Below are 18,021 nucleotides of genomic sequence, written 5' to 3'. Positions count from 1 at the left end.
ACCTGCTGGCAACACTCTGCCTAATGCACCCCAGGATACCATTGGCCTTCTTGGCCACAAGGGCACACTGCTGGCTCATGCTTAACTTCACTGGGAGGACGGTATAACGGATTCAGGGCTAGCTGTAATTTGTAAGCTAGACCAACTATACTCCAAGTCTGTTATCACCTGTATTAAAAACCCTTGCAAGTTTTCTTCGGCCACCTCCTAAGCTATCTGGGTTAGGGCAAAAGGGGAGCTTGAACTGCAGGGGCCTAGCATCTTCCAGGCTGAACTGGGGTTTTAATTCAGGTACCTCTGCAGTTCTTTCCTTGGACCTGAAGGCAAGATCCTGCCCTTTTCACTGTTCCTTCTTGCAGCTGCCACCACTGCTGAGGCTGGCAGTAGCAATAGAGAATGCTCTCTATTGAGCTGTGCAGGGTGGGGCAAGGACAGCACCGTTCACCTCTGGCCAACTTGAGGATCAGCAAACACTGAATCCCGCAGAGCAAAAAGTTTCACTCATAGCCCAGGAGTGCTGCCCAAAAAACTGGTTTTCTTCTGCAAGTGTATTTCCTTCCCCACTGCAAGCGACTACTCGGCTTGAAGAGCAGCTGATACCAAATCTTCAGGCAAGAGAAGCACAAAGGAAGACGGATAAAATCCTCTGGAGTGTGTTAATTGGGAGAAGGGCAAGAAGAAAGCCAACTGAATAGCCATGCTGCCCAGGAGGGCTGTCAGGGCCTGCCAGGAGCTGCAGAAGCGCAACTAAAGCCTCCACAACTAACAGCTCTGGCTCCGCCTTTAAACAAGCCGCCACAAGCACAGTCCAGCTGCCGCAAGGGATCTGAGGAACTAACACATGCTGGAACAAAGGACATTCTAGTTAGATAACAGGAAAAAAAAAAAATCACAGTGAGGGTGTTCCAATACCGGGGCAGGGGCTCAGAGAAGAGGGAAATCTCCATCCTTGGAAATACTCAGCACTCAACTGGATTGGTTTTTGTGCAACCTGCTCTAACATCAAAGTTGGTTCTGCCCTGAGTGGAGACCAGGACCAGAGACCTCCACAACACCCTTGTCATCAGAACTCGTCTACAATTTCTGTGTTCTGACAGTGTTCACACCACTCTGCAGGCAGAAGATGACAGCACTTGAAAATCAACCCAGTTTTCGAAAGGAGAAGGGTGTCACAGCCCCACCGCTCTACACATTAATATTTACTCAGCTATGGTATGCATAACTCAGAAGGGCCAAAGAGGCCCAGACTGCACACCTGCAAAGTACTGGCTGTCCAAACCCACCAGTGTGGACCACCACTGCCACCCAGCATTCTACTTATCACCCCCCAGTTTGCCAACACTTTGCCATGGTCACCTGATGGAAGAGCAATGCATTGCTGACTTTTGATACCGATGTTCTCCACTTACTCATACCAGCAGCATAATGACAACCTCCCCAACCATCAGGCATGTAACCAGCCTTGGAGAGACCATTCTGGGATCAATATTCAGCTTCTATGGTTCATTCAACCCCTGGCCTATCTGTTGATCCTTACAGCAGGAGCCCCGTTGGGACCATGCCATGGACACCCGTGGCAGTCACTGCCTCATACACCATCCCATAAAATACAGGTATGACCATGAGACGTTCTCATTCCTCAGAGCATCTCTCTCCAGCACACCATGAACAGTCCCGAATGGGAGCTAGTCCACAGAATCACAGAACGGTCGAGGTTGGAAGGGACCTCTGGAGATCATCTAGTCCAACCCCTCTGCTCAAGCAGGGTCATCTAGAACACACTGCACGATTCGTTTCCTCCAGCATCCACCCCAGTAGGTGTAAGACGCCAGGAATAATCAACTGAATGGAGAGAAACGACACTAGAGATAGTTTTGCACCGAAATGTCATATTCTGCAGAAGACGTCCCAGGAACTTTGTACTTCAGGTCAATTCTCACATCAGCAACACTCCCATTTCATGGAATGGGCAGTGCATTCACTATATTTTCTGCTGAAAAAGTGATTTCAGATGTACGCTTGCCTAAAGAATGACCATTACATGCAAAATAGGTAAAGATGTCATCATCCAGGTCCTTCAGTGGCAGGAAATTAATGACCTGCAAAACGAAACATCACTAACACTAAGGCAGGCAGCTCCCTACCACATCCCCAGATGGCCATGCTTACTCTCAGCTCTTGGAGGTAGCACTGTACAGGGTCATAATCCACCACTGGGAAGAGGATCTTCACTCCAGCACTGTTCTTCACCACTCCCCGGGAAAATGACTTTACTGGCCGGTCCACGCTCTCCAGATGCCGAGGAATCTGGGTTGGGTTCAGGTGGATTAGGACATCATAGAAATCCAAAGGAGGGCGGAAGACCATCTGCAGGGAGAAAACACCAGTGCTAATTGCAATATAGGATACAGGAGAGCAGGAAAGCTAGGAGAGATTTCCCAAGTCATTATTTGCATTTTATTCCCTGCCATCCCCCCTGCTACCTTAGAAAACAGCGAATGAAAGCCAAAGTTTTGGTGAGAGGCTGTGAGAAGTTTGACAAAATGTCTCCAGGAAAAATACCTCTGTGGTGGAGTCACTGGGTGCTGAAGTCCTGTCTGGCCACCCCATTTACTTTGGGCTGAGACACATCCTGGTCACACATGTGCTCCACTCCCATCAAAATAGGATGTGACCCTCATTTCCCTGCACCCCACACAAGTGTTATAACCAGAACATTGTCTAGAGCAATGTGGTTCTCCCTTTGGCCATCCCCTTGTGGATAAGCTATACGTTCTCTGGAAGAGCAAAGTGCACCAATAAGGACACACGTCACTGCTGCAACCCAACCTTCTAGCAAACTTAAACCCTTTGAAAAAGGGAACTGCTCCTGAGCCACATCAGGCATCGAGCCAGAAGGGCTACATTTACCTCATTTATGTTTCCTGACTTGGGGGGGGGGGGGGGGAAACACCCTAACCATTGCCTACCCATTGTATATCATGTATCACCCAGGAACTCGGGACAGGAATCTGAATTCTCCAGGCCTAGGGAACAGTCACTGGAGAAACAGAGTCGACGAGGTTGTCCCCTCCAGCTCTGACCACAGAAAGTTCTTCCGAGCGCAAGATGGTGGTGTGGGTAGTCAAGAGAGTGACAGACGGCAGGATAAACATAGAATGGAGCAGAGTCCCAGAACAAAAAAAGGAAAGTATAGAAGCTAACAGGAGCCAAACTGCATCATGGGGAACACAGCGATCTGTGTAACAATGGGACAGCCCCATATGTCAAACAGCCATCACCCCAAAGGACAACAGCATCTTCCATCAAGCAAACAGAGGGCGAGAACATGCCCTGTTAATGGAGGAGACCAATCTCACACACATAAATATTTGGACAAGCAGGATCTGGCACTCTGAATACAGCTGTATTAAAATGGAAAACTCAAAACTGTGTGTATGTTTCTGCAGAATAAATGACATGGGGATATGAACAGAGCTATCGGACACCACCCAGCAAAGCGTTGGCAAGAAATCCAGCTGACAGAGCTGGTTAATAGCCAAGCTGGGGAAAACATTTCAAGAACAGCAGCAATCAGCACCAAGACTCCACTCTGGTCCACACAGTCCTTTTCCCACCAGGCTGGAAAAATTCATGGCTTATTCCATCCCCTCGGGAGCAAAGGAATGGAGCTCACAGTCCCACTTCTGCATCCATGTGAAAATATGCACATCCCTCCGCAACCCAAATGAAAGGACAACCAAAACCTGGAGCTCCCCTTGGCGTGTCCCTTTAGACACATAGCGAGAAGAGGCATCTCCAAGTTGCATTTGGAAGGCTTTTCTCTCCTCCCAGCCCTATCCTTTGCTTACAAACAGATTAACAGCCCTGGAAACAGTGCCCTGTGTTTATCCCTGAGGGACGTCACAGTCCTGAGAAGACAGTGGTACGAGCCGGAGGGACACACTTGGGATGAGAAAGGATCCTGCTGCAATGGCCAATGGGAAAGGAGGAGGGAAGGAAGAATTAGGAGGCCAAAGTAAGAGGCTGGGAAGACAGTATGGACAAGCAACAACTCATTTCACTAGCAAAAGTCTCCCAGCTCACCTAGCAGCTGGAGTTTTGGACCTGGGGTCCTGTTGTAACTGCGACAAATAGGTATTTCTCATCAGTACAGCCAAGCCCTCCTTTTCCACGCACCAGGGCTCAGAGCTGACATAGAAGTATACTCTACCGCTACCACCATCACCCAAGCCAACCCAAGGTGCTGCAACACTTTTGGTTGCATAAACATCCTTCCCAAAGCTCAAATCCTGGAGCAATTCAGGTCAGTCTTGGCACAAAGTACCTCCAGCCTGAACCAAATTCAGCAAAGTTACCACTCAAACAGGTTTGTATCTAATCAGAGGCTGCAGTGACACCTCTGCCTACCTTTGGAGTTTGTTTTTCTTAATATGGTGAACCCAGACGTTACCCGGACGTGTCTGACAAGTGCTGGGTAGCTGGGGCTGGTCTGCACCAGGGAAGTGTTCCTCTAAAACCGTTTCCAAAGCCAGTTCCCAATCTCCAAGTGAACAATGCTTCATCGGGGAAAGTCACCTAGAAGGCAGCACCACTTTACTCTAACTCACTCAACAAAACTCACTAAGTAAGGACTATTTGAGGAAACCTGCTCTTTCCAGCTGGCCCCAGAGCATTCACAACAAAACAGTGAGATCAAAGCAAAACCCCCTTTACAGCCCTGTAATGGAAACCGCACCCTTCCCAAGTAGATCTCATCCTGGACTAGTACTTCCAGTCCAAACGCATCAGAACCAAAAGCAAAGTCAATAAGCTACATGTTCAGTACAAACGTGAAGCAAATGTGTTTTCATTGCCCAAGCATAGATCCCTAAGCACCTAAAAGGTGAATCTTTCATACCTAACCACTGTTTGGCTTTTCAAGTCCCCTCAGCTTCAACCACAGAAGTTACTACTCGCACCTCCAACACAAGCTCCCCTCCAAGCTTATTTTCCATTAAATGCAAAGGATTTAGACATATCTCCCCTTACTTGGCAAATGTGCAGGTCTAAATCTCCCAGGTCCCTTTGAGCAGTGGATGATTCAGGTGAACCAAAAAATCACAGAGAAAGCAGTGAGGGTTAAAATACATATATAGCCTTGTTGCTCTCCTCAAACCAAAACAATGGCTTCCTAGCATTGCATGTTAGTGTCCTACCAATATCTCCACCACCCCAGGTTTGGACAAGAGCACACAAGCCAGATTTGCATAAGTCGGACAAGATAGTCTCTCAGAGGTGCCATCTGCTCTGGCCATAGACACATGACTGATTCAGCACAGAAACATCATGGTTATGTTTCTCCTGGTTTTCTCAGGGCATGAGAAAACATAGAATACAGAGTGCCTTAAGGCAAATAAATTTGCCCTAACTGACAACATTTCATGCCAAGCTGCAAGTCAGAGTCAAGTTTCCCAGAAGCGAGGTAGTCTGTCCTTAACTTTCGGTGCACAGCTGTCCTGGGACACCAGCCTTCACACTTCCACCATCACTGCTCTTCATCTGAGGGCAACTATGCATCGCTACAGCTAGAATCCTACTGAACACATACCAGTAGTCATCATGGGAAGACCATGGCCTTCTTTGTGTTTTGATGACAAATGCATAGCTTCACAGGCTATGCCCAGGAACTCTGCTCAGCACAGCCCCTCAACCCAGGACTCCTTTTCTAGCACAGAAAAAGACCCAGCAGCCACAGAGCATCTGCAAAGGAGCTGAAGGAACCACATATCCCTCCACTGACAACGGAATCTCTGACTCACAAGAAGAGGAGCTGCATTTTGTTTATCCTCAGCAGTTTAACCAACTAGACAGCTGCCTGCCATCTCCCTGGCCAAAAGCATTAACGGAAAAAGCTCAGGACAGCTCAGCTGCTGCCTGGCCCAGCCCTGGGCTCAAGAACAGACCTTTTATCCCAGTGGTGATAAAACAGATGTGAGCTGAGAGTTTCTGTGTCCTACCTGTTCTTTTGCAAGCCCAGCACAGTCTGTTAGAGCACAACACTGACATCCCAGGTCCCATCTGACCCACCTGCAATGCAGCTGCCCTCCCACCCTGGGGAGGTCCCACACCTGGAGGAACCATGGCCAGAGCTATTCCATACACCAGCTCGTCAAAGACTAAGTTTTAAGACACAGAATAAAAACATAGCTGCAGCCAGGATGGAGAAGAAGGTGGGATAACTCATACAAGATAGTCTCCCAGAGGCGCCTGCGCTTCCTGAGGCTTTCTTTCCTACAGCCAAGCTGAGGGGTGAAGGAAGGAGGAAGTTTTGTGGGTTTTGCCACTCAATTCATTGCCCACAGCCAGCTTGCAGATCACTTCTCCTCCCAGCCAAGCAGTTCGTAAAAAGAGCAAGAAGGAAGAAACCATTGCCAAGGAGGCAGAGGAGGCATGAGAAGTAGTTCTGGGCAGCTTTACACTCATTGCAATGAGGGGAAGCGTCAAGAAACGTTGAGAACCAGGTGTGAGGACCCTAGCCAAGGGAAAGGGGAGCTCTCCATACCCAACCAATGCAGTTGTCACCCTATGCTCTGGAGAGCACAGGTCCTCATCCACTAGCCAGGACCACGGCCAAGAGCTGACTGCAAAGTTCCTCACCCAAGCATGCAGTGCAGAGGCCAAAGGGATGACACTGCCAAGCGCTGCTGAGGATGGACATTCACAAGGCTGACCACGTTATTCTAAGTCCCAGTCAACGCTCAGGCTGATTTCTGGGATCAAAACTGACCATGCTTTGTACATGGAAGAAGAGGTGAGGAAGCAGAGCAGGGAGAGTTGCAGAGTCTTTGCTATGAACTGCAACCAAATGCAAACCAACTATGGCAGCTGTGTGTTTCACAGACACAGAACAGACAGTGAGTCTGACAGGTCCTCTGAGATGGACATTCCTCCCACTAGCCAGCAAGGACTACCTGCGACCTCATGCCAACTTCCAGGCTGTCTTCTGTTAAAAATATACCACCAAGGAAGGCAGTGCTGAACTACAAATAGGTTGCACTTACGTTCCCCAAGAAGCAGCCTCGTTTCCCTCCCTTGCACGTTTTGGAAGGTCCAGGGCACAGACGCAGATGGAGCATCCCAGTTAGACAGCTAACACACAAGCAGCAAAAATCTAAAGCTGCTGCTTCAGGGAGACTCCTTGGAGAGCCCACAGATGCTCAACTGGTTGAGAGAGACCCTTACAGCTTTGCAGTAGCTCATTACAGCCCTGGCTAAACTTAGATTCAAAAAGATGATTCCTCAGGTTTCATTTGGCTGCAGCAATACCGCCGTCTTGAGAAACAAGATATTTGTCAACCCTCAGCTGCAAAGCACGGGGCTGTCAATACACCTTCCACACCTAGGGACAAAACGTCTCCCACCCAAAATGCCAAGTCAGAGCAACAGTTTGGAGAACAGAGTGCCAGCCACGTTTCTTAGCATGTTTAAGTGATTTTCCCACGGTCACATCAGGAGTCCACGGCAAAGCCAGGAACTGACCCCAAACCACTCAAAACCCATCTCCAAGCCTCCACAAGATCTCCTTTTCCCTGAGCACCTCCCAATTTCCTTGGGAACTGTAATGCTCAGCCTCAGCCAAGAGCAGGTCCCTACACATACGGGCGTTCAGGACACGCAGCCAACATCTTACACAGAAAAAAAAAAGCCTGAAGCCCAAACCGGACAGTAGTTACAGCTGGACATGGGCTGCAGTCATCAGTGGCCTCATCGTAATCATTACCAAATCGGAAGCACTACATCAGATAACGATCTTTTACCAGATAGGCCTAAACCCCTCCCTTCTCCCTTCATTAACATTCCTCACCCACATTTTCCGTAATACAAGGACTGCTGTAGATAAACCCATCGTTTAAAAGGCATCAGGAGCCGGCAGGTTCATTTCCTTTCACTAATAATAATTCAAGGAACGTGAAGCTACTAGCAAGGCTTCCCCCCAAGGGGCTCAGGCTCCCACCCTGGCTCTGGGAACAGGCAACATGATTAAAATGGACACCCAGAGCCTGTAAATATATTCCGGGTAAAGGCAAGGGCAGCCAACAGATCATAATTAGCTGTAATGCCAATTCCAGGGGACACAGAGAAAGCAGCATAGGGGTGAAAATAAGCCTATAAATAAACAAGCCCCTCCCTGCAATTTCCTCTCTCAGGCACTGTGGAAAACATCACGGCTGTAACCTGTTCCCTACAGCATCAACTCTGACCTCTCTCGAGGGCCTTGTATCCAGGCTCAAACTCCAGCTTACCCAGGCTTTCTGTGCCAGATCTCCAAGACAGGGCACTTTCTAGCCAAACCCAGAGCTCAGGCTCCTGTCCAGGAGAGAGCTGCATGTGATGGTGGTGGGCGGGACCTGGAGAAGCCACACAATCCACCAATGGCCCAAACTGAGAGGTCTGCATCAAACGCAGCTGGGACATGACAGTCACACCTCCTGCAACAGAGGCTCCATAGCCTTCTCGGGCTCCTCAACACTTCCAGGACTGGGCTCGAGACCAGCTTCCTAAACCACTCTTCCTCTGCAAACTCATTGCTTTCTGTCCCAAGTGAACAAAGAAATGGCTTTCCTTCCTCTTTGCAGAACCGCTCTCCCCACCTTTTTTTTTTTTTTTAAGCTATTTGAAGAATGCTAGTCCATCTTTTCTCTCAGGTCTAGCCCAGCTAGCCTCACTCCCTTCAGCCTTCCCTCCCAGATGATGCTTTCCAGACTTCTCTCACCCTCCTGCAGTCTCCCCAGTTGTGACGAGGGCTCTCCCCAGCTAATGCCAACCACATAGAGGTCTGCATAGGAGCTAGCCCTGCCAGCTGCCCTTTAAAGTCAGAGGAGATTCATCCGATCATTTTAAGCACCTGCTTTTGGAAGGAGCGTACCATAGCCTGGCAGTGCCATGGGGAGCTGAGGAGGGCTAGATATCACTCAGTCTCACAAACGCTGTGCACACGCTTCTACTGCAGCTTTACAACACGCCATTGGCTCAGGCACCCAGGCAAGAAGCTGTTCCCAAGCTCACTCTCCTATCCCAGCATGCTGCCCATATTACTTGCTCCATCACCTTTGCTGCTCCTCTCTTCATCGGTCCTCTTTCCACTACAGCATCAACTACCCTGCTGCCGCACTGAATCACCCTGAGCAGGGACCATGCCCGCAGCACTGAACTTGAAGATAAGCAGTGTCTAGACGGTTGAAATACTACTCTCAGCAGGGAACTAGGCTGCTGGGAGAGCTTGTTTTGAGCATGGCCTGTGGGTGCAACAATTACAGAGGTAGTATTTTCTAAGCTGAAGTGTAAAACCTGAAGTCCTGTTGATTGGCTAAACCCCACCTCTGCTTATTGAACTGCATCTCTGCAGACCCCATCTGCAGCCAGACATAGTTCTCCCCTTTCCATTCGAAAGGGCAGCACAGGCATGGGATGAGCAAACGCATGAGAGCTGCTGCATGGCAGCCCAGGTAGGGGCTGTCTGCCACAGACCAAACAGATGGCATCCCAAGGCCTCCCCTCTCTACCACACAGGAGCACAAAGAGATCTCATCTCCATCCAGCTTCCCAGCTGCAGATTCATGTGCAAGACAGCTGAGACCGGTGATTCCTACCAACACTGCTTCCCAAAAGGCCTCTCAGAAAACTGTTTAGTCACCGGATGGGAACACACCTTCTCTGGGACACTTTCACAGAGCAGCTGCTTTCTGAGCTGTAATTTCTGAACAGCACGCAGCCCAGGTGGCTGACTTACCAGTCACAGCACAATTGGAGTGAGGAGGAAGAAGATGACTTGACTAACTAACCCAACAGACTGTACCCAAGCAGGGAACAAGTCTCTGGCTGGGCATGAGTGCAGACAGTGTTACGGCATCATTTCTAAAATTTTTAGGGGCCTCTCCTCCGTGAATCATCTAGAGTCTGTCCCTGGTCCAGGAAATCCCTACAGCCATCCCTTCATCCTGTACTACCTAATGACTACTTTCTCTTACCTCTTGTTCAGCCAAGTGCTGAAGAGATCGCAGTCTCATCTCCCTAATCATCCTTTAACACAACATCCTGGATCCTTTTCAACCTGGACTTTGCTCTGGCCATGACGCAGAAAGGAAGAGTACTTACCGGCTATTCTGTCTGTTATCATCTTCCTCTTCCTCAATCCCACAATAGACTCCTGACAGGAGGAGCAGATGTAGCAGTTACGTGGCTAACGGAGGGCAGAAACTCAGTATGCAGTGACCAGGAGCGTATCTCCCTCCACACCAGCCAAGAGCTACAGCAGACTGACAAGAGACTGATCCAAGAACAACCCTCGGATTTGAAAGCAGCCAGCTCCATACAGCCTTATCATAAGAAAGAAGCACATTTCTTGAGAGCAAAGACAATCTGCGCCATGAGGACAGGCCCCTGCTCTTCTGCCTTCATCCCTTCATGCCAAAACACTCCCACATCTCCTGAATTATATGAGGTTCGATATAAAAGACTTCAAAGTACCCAAACGCACAGCATCATCATCAGAAAACAGCACTGAGAAGAGAGCAGGTTGCAGCACTGAGCTCTGCTACTGACTTACACATGAGGCTCTCCTTCTTCTACCCATTTAAATCTACCTCCTTCATATAATTCCCCTACCCCTCTAAGGAAAAGGCCAATTGCAACAGCGCCAGCATCTGGGAGAAGAGGTAAAACAATCTAAACCCTTCACAGTTCTCGGCCAACGCCTGCCACCCTTGAACATGGGATGCTGCTGCCAACATAAGCAGCGCTTGGCACGGCAGCCCTTCACAGCTCAGAGGTGCCAGCCCTGGAACTCAGCCGCACTCCAGGGCGGCCCCAAGAAAAATCAAGTGCCTTCACATTGCTAGATGCTGTGCAAACACACGAAGACAAATATTGCCACCAGAAGTCATATGTGGTCTATATAAGTAGACCTGAAAGTAGGAGAAAGGTGTCTTAGGATCTGCGTTTTATGGAGGAGACTGGCACTCTGAAACGAGCATCCCAGTCCCAGTATGTAGCAGGGCCACTGGCCTTGCCTGTAGAAGATAGGCTACAGAGCCACAGCTAGAAGAATCCACATCATAAGACAGACAAAGTGCAGAAATTAAGCATCCAGCACAGAGTGCTAGTCAAGCACTGATGCACCAAATCCCAAGACAGAAATCCATCTGTCCTGTGGACAAATACACGTGTCAGGGGGTAGGGAGAGACAGGATTTACATGGCAACTGGCTAGCAGCTTGGGAGCTCAGGTCATGCAGACACACCTGCACATGGAGGCAGGACTTGATGGGGCAGCCTCCATCCTGCATCAGGATGACTAGATTGCCCACTGTTCAGCTCCTACCCGCAGCTCGTTTGGGCAGAGCCCAAAAACCCTTGCCCAGCTACCCAAAAGGATTACCTTCATGTCCTGGCTGCTGAGTGGGTTCATGAGCTGCTCCTCCAGGGACCGGAGGGACTCTGAGGCCAGTACGAGAAGGCGCTGCAGGATCTGAGGAGGGAAGAGAGCTAGAGGGTAAAACGTGGGGCTTTGCAGAGAGAGGGACGGAGCAGGGGCATCACTACAGGGCCAGTGAAGCTCAATGCAGCACTGGGACCATTGAACTGCCCCAATCTGGCAGCCACAGCAGGGCAAGGAGGGAAAGCCCCAGCTCACCTGCGCTGAGGGTCGCTCTTTGGTCCACATTGAGGTCCACCTGTCTTTGGGTGTGGCAATGAACATAATGGGGAGGCGAGAGCGAGCAGCCAAAAACTTGTTCTTGATCTCCACACAGTCAGCACCTGGAGAGGGCAGGCAGATGGATCAGATGCTCCGTCCCCTCTACACCCACATAACACAGCCCAAGAAAGGGCAATATAATCAGCGTTTGTACTTTCCCACCCTTTTCCCCACACCCTCTGATCCTCTAGCCATATTTCTCGCCTCCCTTATCCAAGCTCAAAGCACCAACAGGGGAGGCAGAGTGATGAGGCAGCAACTGCTGAAAACTAACCATCAGAGCCCACCCCTGGCTTCCTGGTCACGATGCACCCACCAGGTACCACGAGGCAGCAGAGTCTGCATTTGACACTCAGCAGCCCTCAGACCCTGGCACATCAATTCCTTATTCCCGTTCACCTGCATGGGGAAAAACAAGGCTTGGGAGCCTGGTCGCAAAGAGCCGTTCACAGTACCACAACCTCTGGGCACAGGTGTTTTTTCATCTGACAAATCAGTCTTGCTAAACAGCAAGCAGAGTTGATAGGGGGTGAGACAACGTGACAAACAGTAGCAACGTAAACCCCGTGGGAAACACGCATCTCAGGTGCGTATTTGGAAATACAAACCTCTGCCACAGCCCCTGCAGCACACCAGCACCAGCCAGCCACCTCTGTCCCAAAGCGGTCAAACTCCCCTGCCTGGGCTTGGAGACACAGCCTCATAAACCAGAACAAGCCCATAACACCAATGCACGAAGGTGGTGGTTCCAGGGCGGGGGAGGGAGGGGGTCGAAGTTACAGCCATTTTCCCAGAGGCACAACTAGTAAGATGAAAAGAGGGATTCCCCAAGAAACTATCTTTTCCTGTGACCACATTACTGGATAGATTCTAATGACACAAATAAGCTGCCTCACTTAATAGTTATCCAGGAGTGTTTGCAACAAGCCTTGTTCCTTGCAAGCCCAGCCTAGGTATTTCCTCTTTTATCTCTACGAGACAAAAAACACACGATGAATCCCTCAAAGAAAAATGTGCAATCAAAAAAAAAAAAACAAGACTGTCCCTCTTCATACCCCATCCCCTTCTAATCCCCTCAATAAGGGAGGCCAACAGAGCACAGGCAAACAATCTGCATCTCTCTCCTGAACCCCACAACATACAAAACAGAGTCTGCAATCCCGAAGCATACTTTAGACCAGAGGCAGGATATAGCTCCTTTTTCACACCCAGAGGAAGGATGCCTGTATCTCTCCAGCTCTCAGCCAGCTGCTGGCTTGCAAAAGATGCCAGCCTGAGACAGGCTAGGCCAGAGGTTGTGGGACAATCAGTCCCACTATGCACAAAGCCAGGTCACGCTATAAGGATGGCTACCAGCCAAAAAAGGTTTAGAGGTGGCAAGCCCAGCAGTACAACCAGCTTTTGTGCTTTCCCACCCAGCTTTGGCCAGAGCACTTCCTTGGCACTGCTGTTCCGCTGCAGCTGTGCGGAGCCAGCTCACACAGGGGCTGAGCCTGACTGCTGGCTTTGATGGGCAGGCATCGGGTAGCATTTGCCTACCCCTTGAAGATAAACCTTTGCAGCAGAGAAGGAAATGCCAGTATAAACTTTGGCCACCATGACCACCTCCCCTCCAACCTCTGGAACGCTGCTGCTGTGGAGCAGCACCAAAGGCTACTGGGAGAAGATGCCGGAGCCACCTTGTGCAGCTCAAATGGAAAGCTGATGACAGAGAGAAAAATCCCTCGGGAGCTAGTTACTAAATTCACAAAAGCTACATCCGGCTCAGGAAGTCTCCAAGCTGCAAGTAGCTGGAGGCTGGGAGAGAACTGGCAGGAGCAGCGCTATACGCTTGCTCTGTTGTTGCGCTCTTCCTCAGCATCTGCCTATGGGAAATTCTGAGACAGGATGCAGGGCTAGATGGATCTTTGCTCTAACCCCACATAGCCAATCTTATGTAGCCCCAGATGCAGTTCAAGGCACAGTCACTGGGACTGACACAGGCTAGGAACTAGTCATGTTATGAGCTAATGAGAGTTCAATTTTTGATTCGTTTTTAAGAAAAATAAAATGAATTTTTGGTGAAAAACTCTTCATATTTTTTCATTAAAAAAAAAAAAAAAGCTAAAGGGTAGAAACATATCAGTTTCCAAAAAAACAATTCTCCTTCTCAAAAAAGAGTTGAGTGAGTACTGAAACCCATGGGAACAGCTGCTCCCTCCAGTGTTGCCCACACCACTCACAAGCAGCTTTTACTTTTCTCATAGATCAGCTGTAAAAGTTCAGGTGTTGCTACTCCCCCCACCAGAGCTGAGACATGTCCACAGTGTAGTGAACAAGCCGTGGTCTTTTCTGACCCCTATGAAAAGCTGTAAAACACCAGTTATCCAAAACGATTGACACACAAGACATAAAAGGAACAGCCTAGGATCACAGGTCTGCTTGGATGTGCCAATATGTTGCTTTGGAAACCAGAGACACAGTCACCAGGAAATCCAGAGAGCTCACGAGATAAAAAACTTCAAAGCCTCCCCCATGCCTCTGAGCACCTGGACGACTGAACACTTTTCTCCCTTGTAGATTTCTAAATCAGGGATTAGCAGCTACTGCCTGTGCCTCAAGCTGCTCAGCAAGGCTCTCAAAGCAGACATGGGGTAGGGAGGCTTGGCACCGTCCCATACCACCTCCATCAGCAGCTGAAAGTGATTGCTCTCACAACACAATCACCAACACAGCTGATGTGGAGCAGGAGCAAGGCTTCCCCGCTGCTGGACAGAGGCCCCAGCACGAGACCATGCCAATCGAGCTCTGCAAAGGGCCATCGCCTCACGTCCCTTTGGGTCTTGCCCAGCTCACACCCAGGTTGCATCTTCCTAAGGCAGTTTGCACAGCAGCCTTAATCGCATGCTAGTACCCTGAGACTGCACTGTGCTTGTGAGTTCAAGGAGGACCTTCTCATGCAAGAAAATCATAGCACCTCTAAGAAGGACAACGCTACAAGACAGAAGCAAAGGCGTGGGCCAGGAAGAGCCAGGGCAAAGCCTCAAGCTAAAAGGCTGGCTACAAAGGAGCAGAGGGCTTCAAAGACACTGTGTCGTCCAACACTACCCACGCTCACAAGAGATTTCAGCAACACCGCAAAGCAACAGAGAACTGTCACCAAGACCACCTCTTCAAAGGGAGGTAGGAGAAAAAACAAAACAAAACAAAAAAACCCACAACCAAACAAACCTTGAAGCCAAGTTAAACACGGTAGGAGAAGACTAAGGGCGTGAAAAATCCCCTTGCCTCAGGCTGAAGCTGTGACATTCCCCCATAAGACCGCTAGAGCCACACACTGACCCAGAAGGGCCCAAGACCTTCGTGCCATGGCTCTCCCGCAGCTGTGGCCAGGGCCACCTGGGAGAGCCTGCGTGCTGCCAGCTCACCTGTGAGGCCTGCATTCAGGTTGACAATGAGAGGGCTGTTTTTCCAGTCAAAGGTTGCCAGGAGGTTGAGGAAGCGTAAAAACCCGACCTGAGGAGAGCTTCAGATGAGAGAAAACAGGTTAATGCGGCCATTCGCTGCCCTAGCCAATCACCATGGCAGAAACAGGAGTTTGTGTAAGCTCAGCAACAACCAGGCCACGTGCAGCCCCAGAAGAGATGCCTGAGGTGAGAGGGAAATCCAGAAGGAGTACAAGGCATTTTGCCTTCTCTCGGTCCCTGAGCACACAGGGAAATCCTTTCCCCTTGTTCCTTCTTCCCCAGGTTAAAGAAAGAAAAAAAAAAAAGTCCCAAGCGCTTGAAACATTTCCCTCGGTCTCCCCCACCTCCTGCAGCTCCCCTGTCTCCTGCAGCAACCCCATCCAGATAGCCTGCTGTCTGGGGGTAGAGCAAGGGAGAACCAGAAACAGGACTGCTCCCATCTCCAGTGTCGCTCTCCAAACAGGACCACAAGGGATGCCAGCCCAAGCTCTCGCTGCACCTCTGTTTCCCTGTAACACAACACGCTTGCAAAATAAGACAGCTGGGAAAACGGGGCTCCTGCTGGGAGGGTATTTCAGGTGACAGGAAAGCTTTTCAGGCAGTGGACAGTTACTACTGTTATTTCTGGGAAGGAAACCGGATCCCGAGTGCAGGACAGACTAACCTTTGGGCTCTACACAGAACATAAACATAGCCTTTAACTTCATTTCGCTCCCTCTGGGCCATATCCAGTCCACCTGCCAGAGGCAGCAAGCAATTGGCCCCAAGGAGATATTTACCAACACTCTGCTCCATTTAGCTTTCAATGGCTGGCCTTCTGCCCTTCCCTCGGGAGTCTTTTCCAGGATAAACGGAGGCTGCAGCAGCCAGCACCACCGTAATATCGCTCCCAGGGAACCCAGGAGTCCCAATATGCTGCTAACCATCATGCATCTGTCATCCCTGCTTTTCCCAGCTGTCCCCCACAGGCCAAGGAGTCCCATTAGTTCTCAGGAAGGCACAAGACCCCCTCTAGTAGTTGATCCTGCCCCACAGCAGAGGAAGACCAGACCCGTGCGTACACAACATCTGGAAAGAGACATCCTAGGCCACTGCATTGTGGCAGTGTCACAGAGACACTGCCCGTACTCAAGAGGCCACGAAGACACTTGCTCCCATCCTTATCAGGTGAGCACACAGCTGCCGCTGCAGCTGGCTGCCTGCTGCTTTGCCCCACTCTCACTCCAACACGGCAGGGAGGAGATGCAGCCCAGCAGCACCAATGACCTCTGCTTTCTCCAGACGGCTGCGCCCACCAGAGCTTGGACAACCTTCTGGGACTACAGGGTCCTCTCATTCACTTTTGCACGCCAGTGTATGGACCAGCCCTCCCCAACACCTCCTGCCCTGGCAGCATCCCTCCTCAATCCTTCATCCTATCTGCATGCTGAGTAGGCAAAAAGTCAGTTAATCCCCAACCAGCCAGCTTGGGCTCCCCATCCTCACCTGGGTGGGGTGAAGGGGGCCGGGTGGAGGAAAAGATACACCACAAGGAGATCCACACACTCCTCGGAGATGTGGTCGCTCAGGAGCTGGGCACTGACCCAGCGCTTGGCCAGCCGACAGGTGCTGCCAAAGGCAGGGTGCTGCTGCTGGAGCCTGCGTGGAGGAGGAAGAAAAGCATCCACGACTGGTCAGCTGAGACATCCCAGGACCCAAACCGCCTTTCTGGCATTCAACAGAGAAGAGAAACAAACGTCTGCCAGAGATGTGTTCCACATCACAAGCACAGGGCTCTTTGTAGGTGTTGCATTTTTGGGAGAACAAAGGTGCAATGCTGCCACGTGCTCCCCTGTAACTGCGCTGCTGGTAGGTACTTGTGTCCCTGTACCAGTGAGCTCCGATCTGACAAGTGGGACAACCTGCTCTCTCCCCTAACCACATTCACTCCCCCACCTCATCCCTCAGAGAGAAGTAGTCTTCCTGGCTCACACGGAGGGCTGAGGGACCTCTTCCCTTCCCACGGTGAACTCTTCTCTGCACCATCGCCCTCCATCATCCAAAGGCACCTTCACGTCAGCTCCCAGCCACAGGACACATCCTGCACCCTGGCATCCCAAACGCTCTGCCTTGCCTACCCATGAAGGGAGCTGGTTAGATAGGGCAGATGCAGTGTCTCCAGTTCCAGCTGCTGAGACTCCTCTGTGTCCTGGTACTTCAGCATCCCTTCTGGAGTGACCACTTCCTTCAAGATTAGGGGCTCTCGATGGTAGGCCACTTGGAGACGGAAAACATAGCCATCCTGAGACGGGGGCAAAAGGTGAAGTCAGGCTTGGCAGCAACACATGCAGGCTGCCATGCTACGCTGCACCCCAGGCCACAGGCACAGCACTATCCTGGCCTCAGCGCAAAACATTCCCACGCCGATTACTGGGTCCAGAACCCAAATTCTGCTCTTATCCAGTACTGACAACGACCACCTCCGTAACTACCCCTGCCTGCATCTTCAGTAACAAGGCACTATCACTCTGCAAGTACAGAGAAGGCCCTCACCGCTCCCCTACCTTGTACACATCTGTGTGCGTGACCGCAGGCCTGCAGATCAAATGGTGCTGCTGCTGGAGCAGCTCAGCCAGCTGGAGGTGGAAAGCTGCCTTGATTCGCTTGATGGCTTCTTTGTCCTGTGGCCACCGGCCACTGCCTTCCATGTGGCACACGACTGAGGGCAAAGGGACAAATGGAGGCCAGTGAACCCCACAGAGAAACAAGGTGTTGGGGGGGGGGGGGTAGCAGGGACTAGAGGTTACAACGCAAGAGCAGGGGGAGCCAGGGCTCTAGTCCCACCCGTGACACACGAACA

The 18,021-nt window shown here is 50.6% G+C and overlaps 1 protein-coding gene across 1 annotated transcript in view; it reads right to left on the bottom strand.

Annotated features, from left to right (window-relative positions):
* The window catches only part of LOC138064146 (nucleolar protein 6-like), a 40,764-nt gene that overhangs the window by 11,469 nt on the left and 11,274 nt on the right, over positions 1 to 18,021 (bottom strand). Inside the window, exons 18-24 of the mRNA XM_068925410.1 lie at positions 17,726 to 17,880; positions 17,300 to 17,463; positions 16,668 to 16,820; positions 15,144 to 15,241; positions 11,674 to 11,798; positions 11,419 to 11,508; positions 2,170 to 2,367 (exon numbers count right to left, since the gene is read on the bottom strand). Of these exons, the coding sequence (XP_068781511.1) occupies positions 2,170 to 2,367; positions 11,419 to 11,508; positions 11,674 to 11,798; positions 15,144 to 15,241; positions 16,668 to 16,820; positions 17,300 to 17,463; positions 17,726 to 17,880 (983 nt within the window). The remainder of the gene's footprint in view (positions 1 to 2,169; positions 2,368 to 11,418; positions 11,509 to 11,673; positions 11,799 to 15,143; positions 15,242 to 16,667; positions 16,821 to 17,299; positions 17,464 to 17,725; positions 17,881 to 18,021) is intronic.

The sequence above is a fragment of the Struthio camelus genome, chromosome W, assembly GCF_040807025.1.
Source record: "Struthio camelus isolate bStrCam1 chromosome W, bStrCam1.hap1, whole genome shotgun sequence".
Taxonomy (NCBI): Eukaryota; Metazoa; Chordata; class Aves; order Struthioniformes; family Struthionidae; genus Struthio; species Struthio camelus.
The sequence above is the reverse complement of the archived record's forward strand: the minus strand, read 5'-3'. Positions and strand labels throughout refer to the sequence as shown.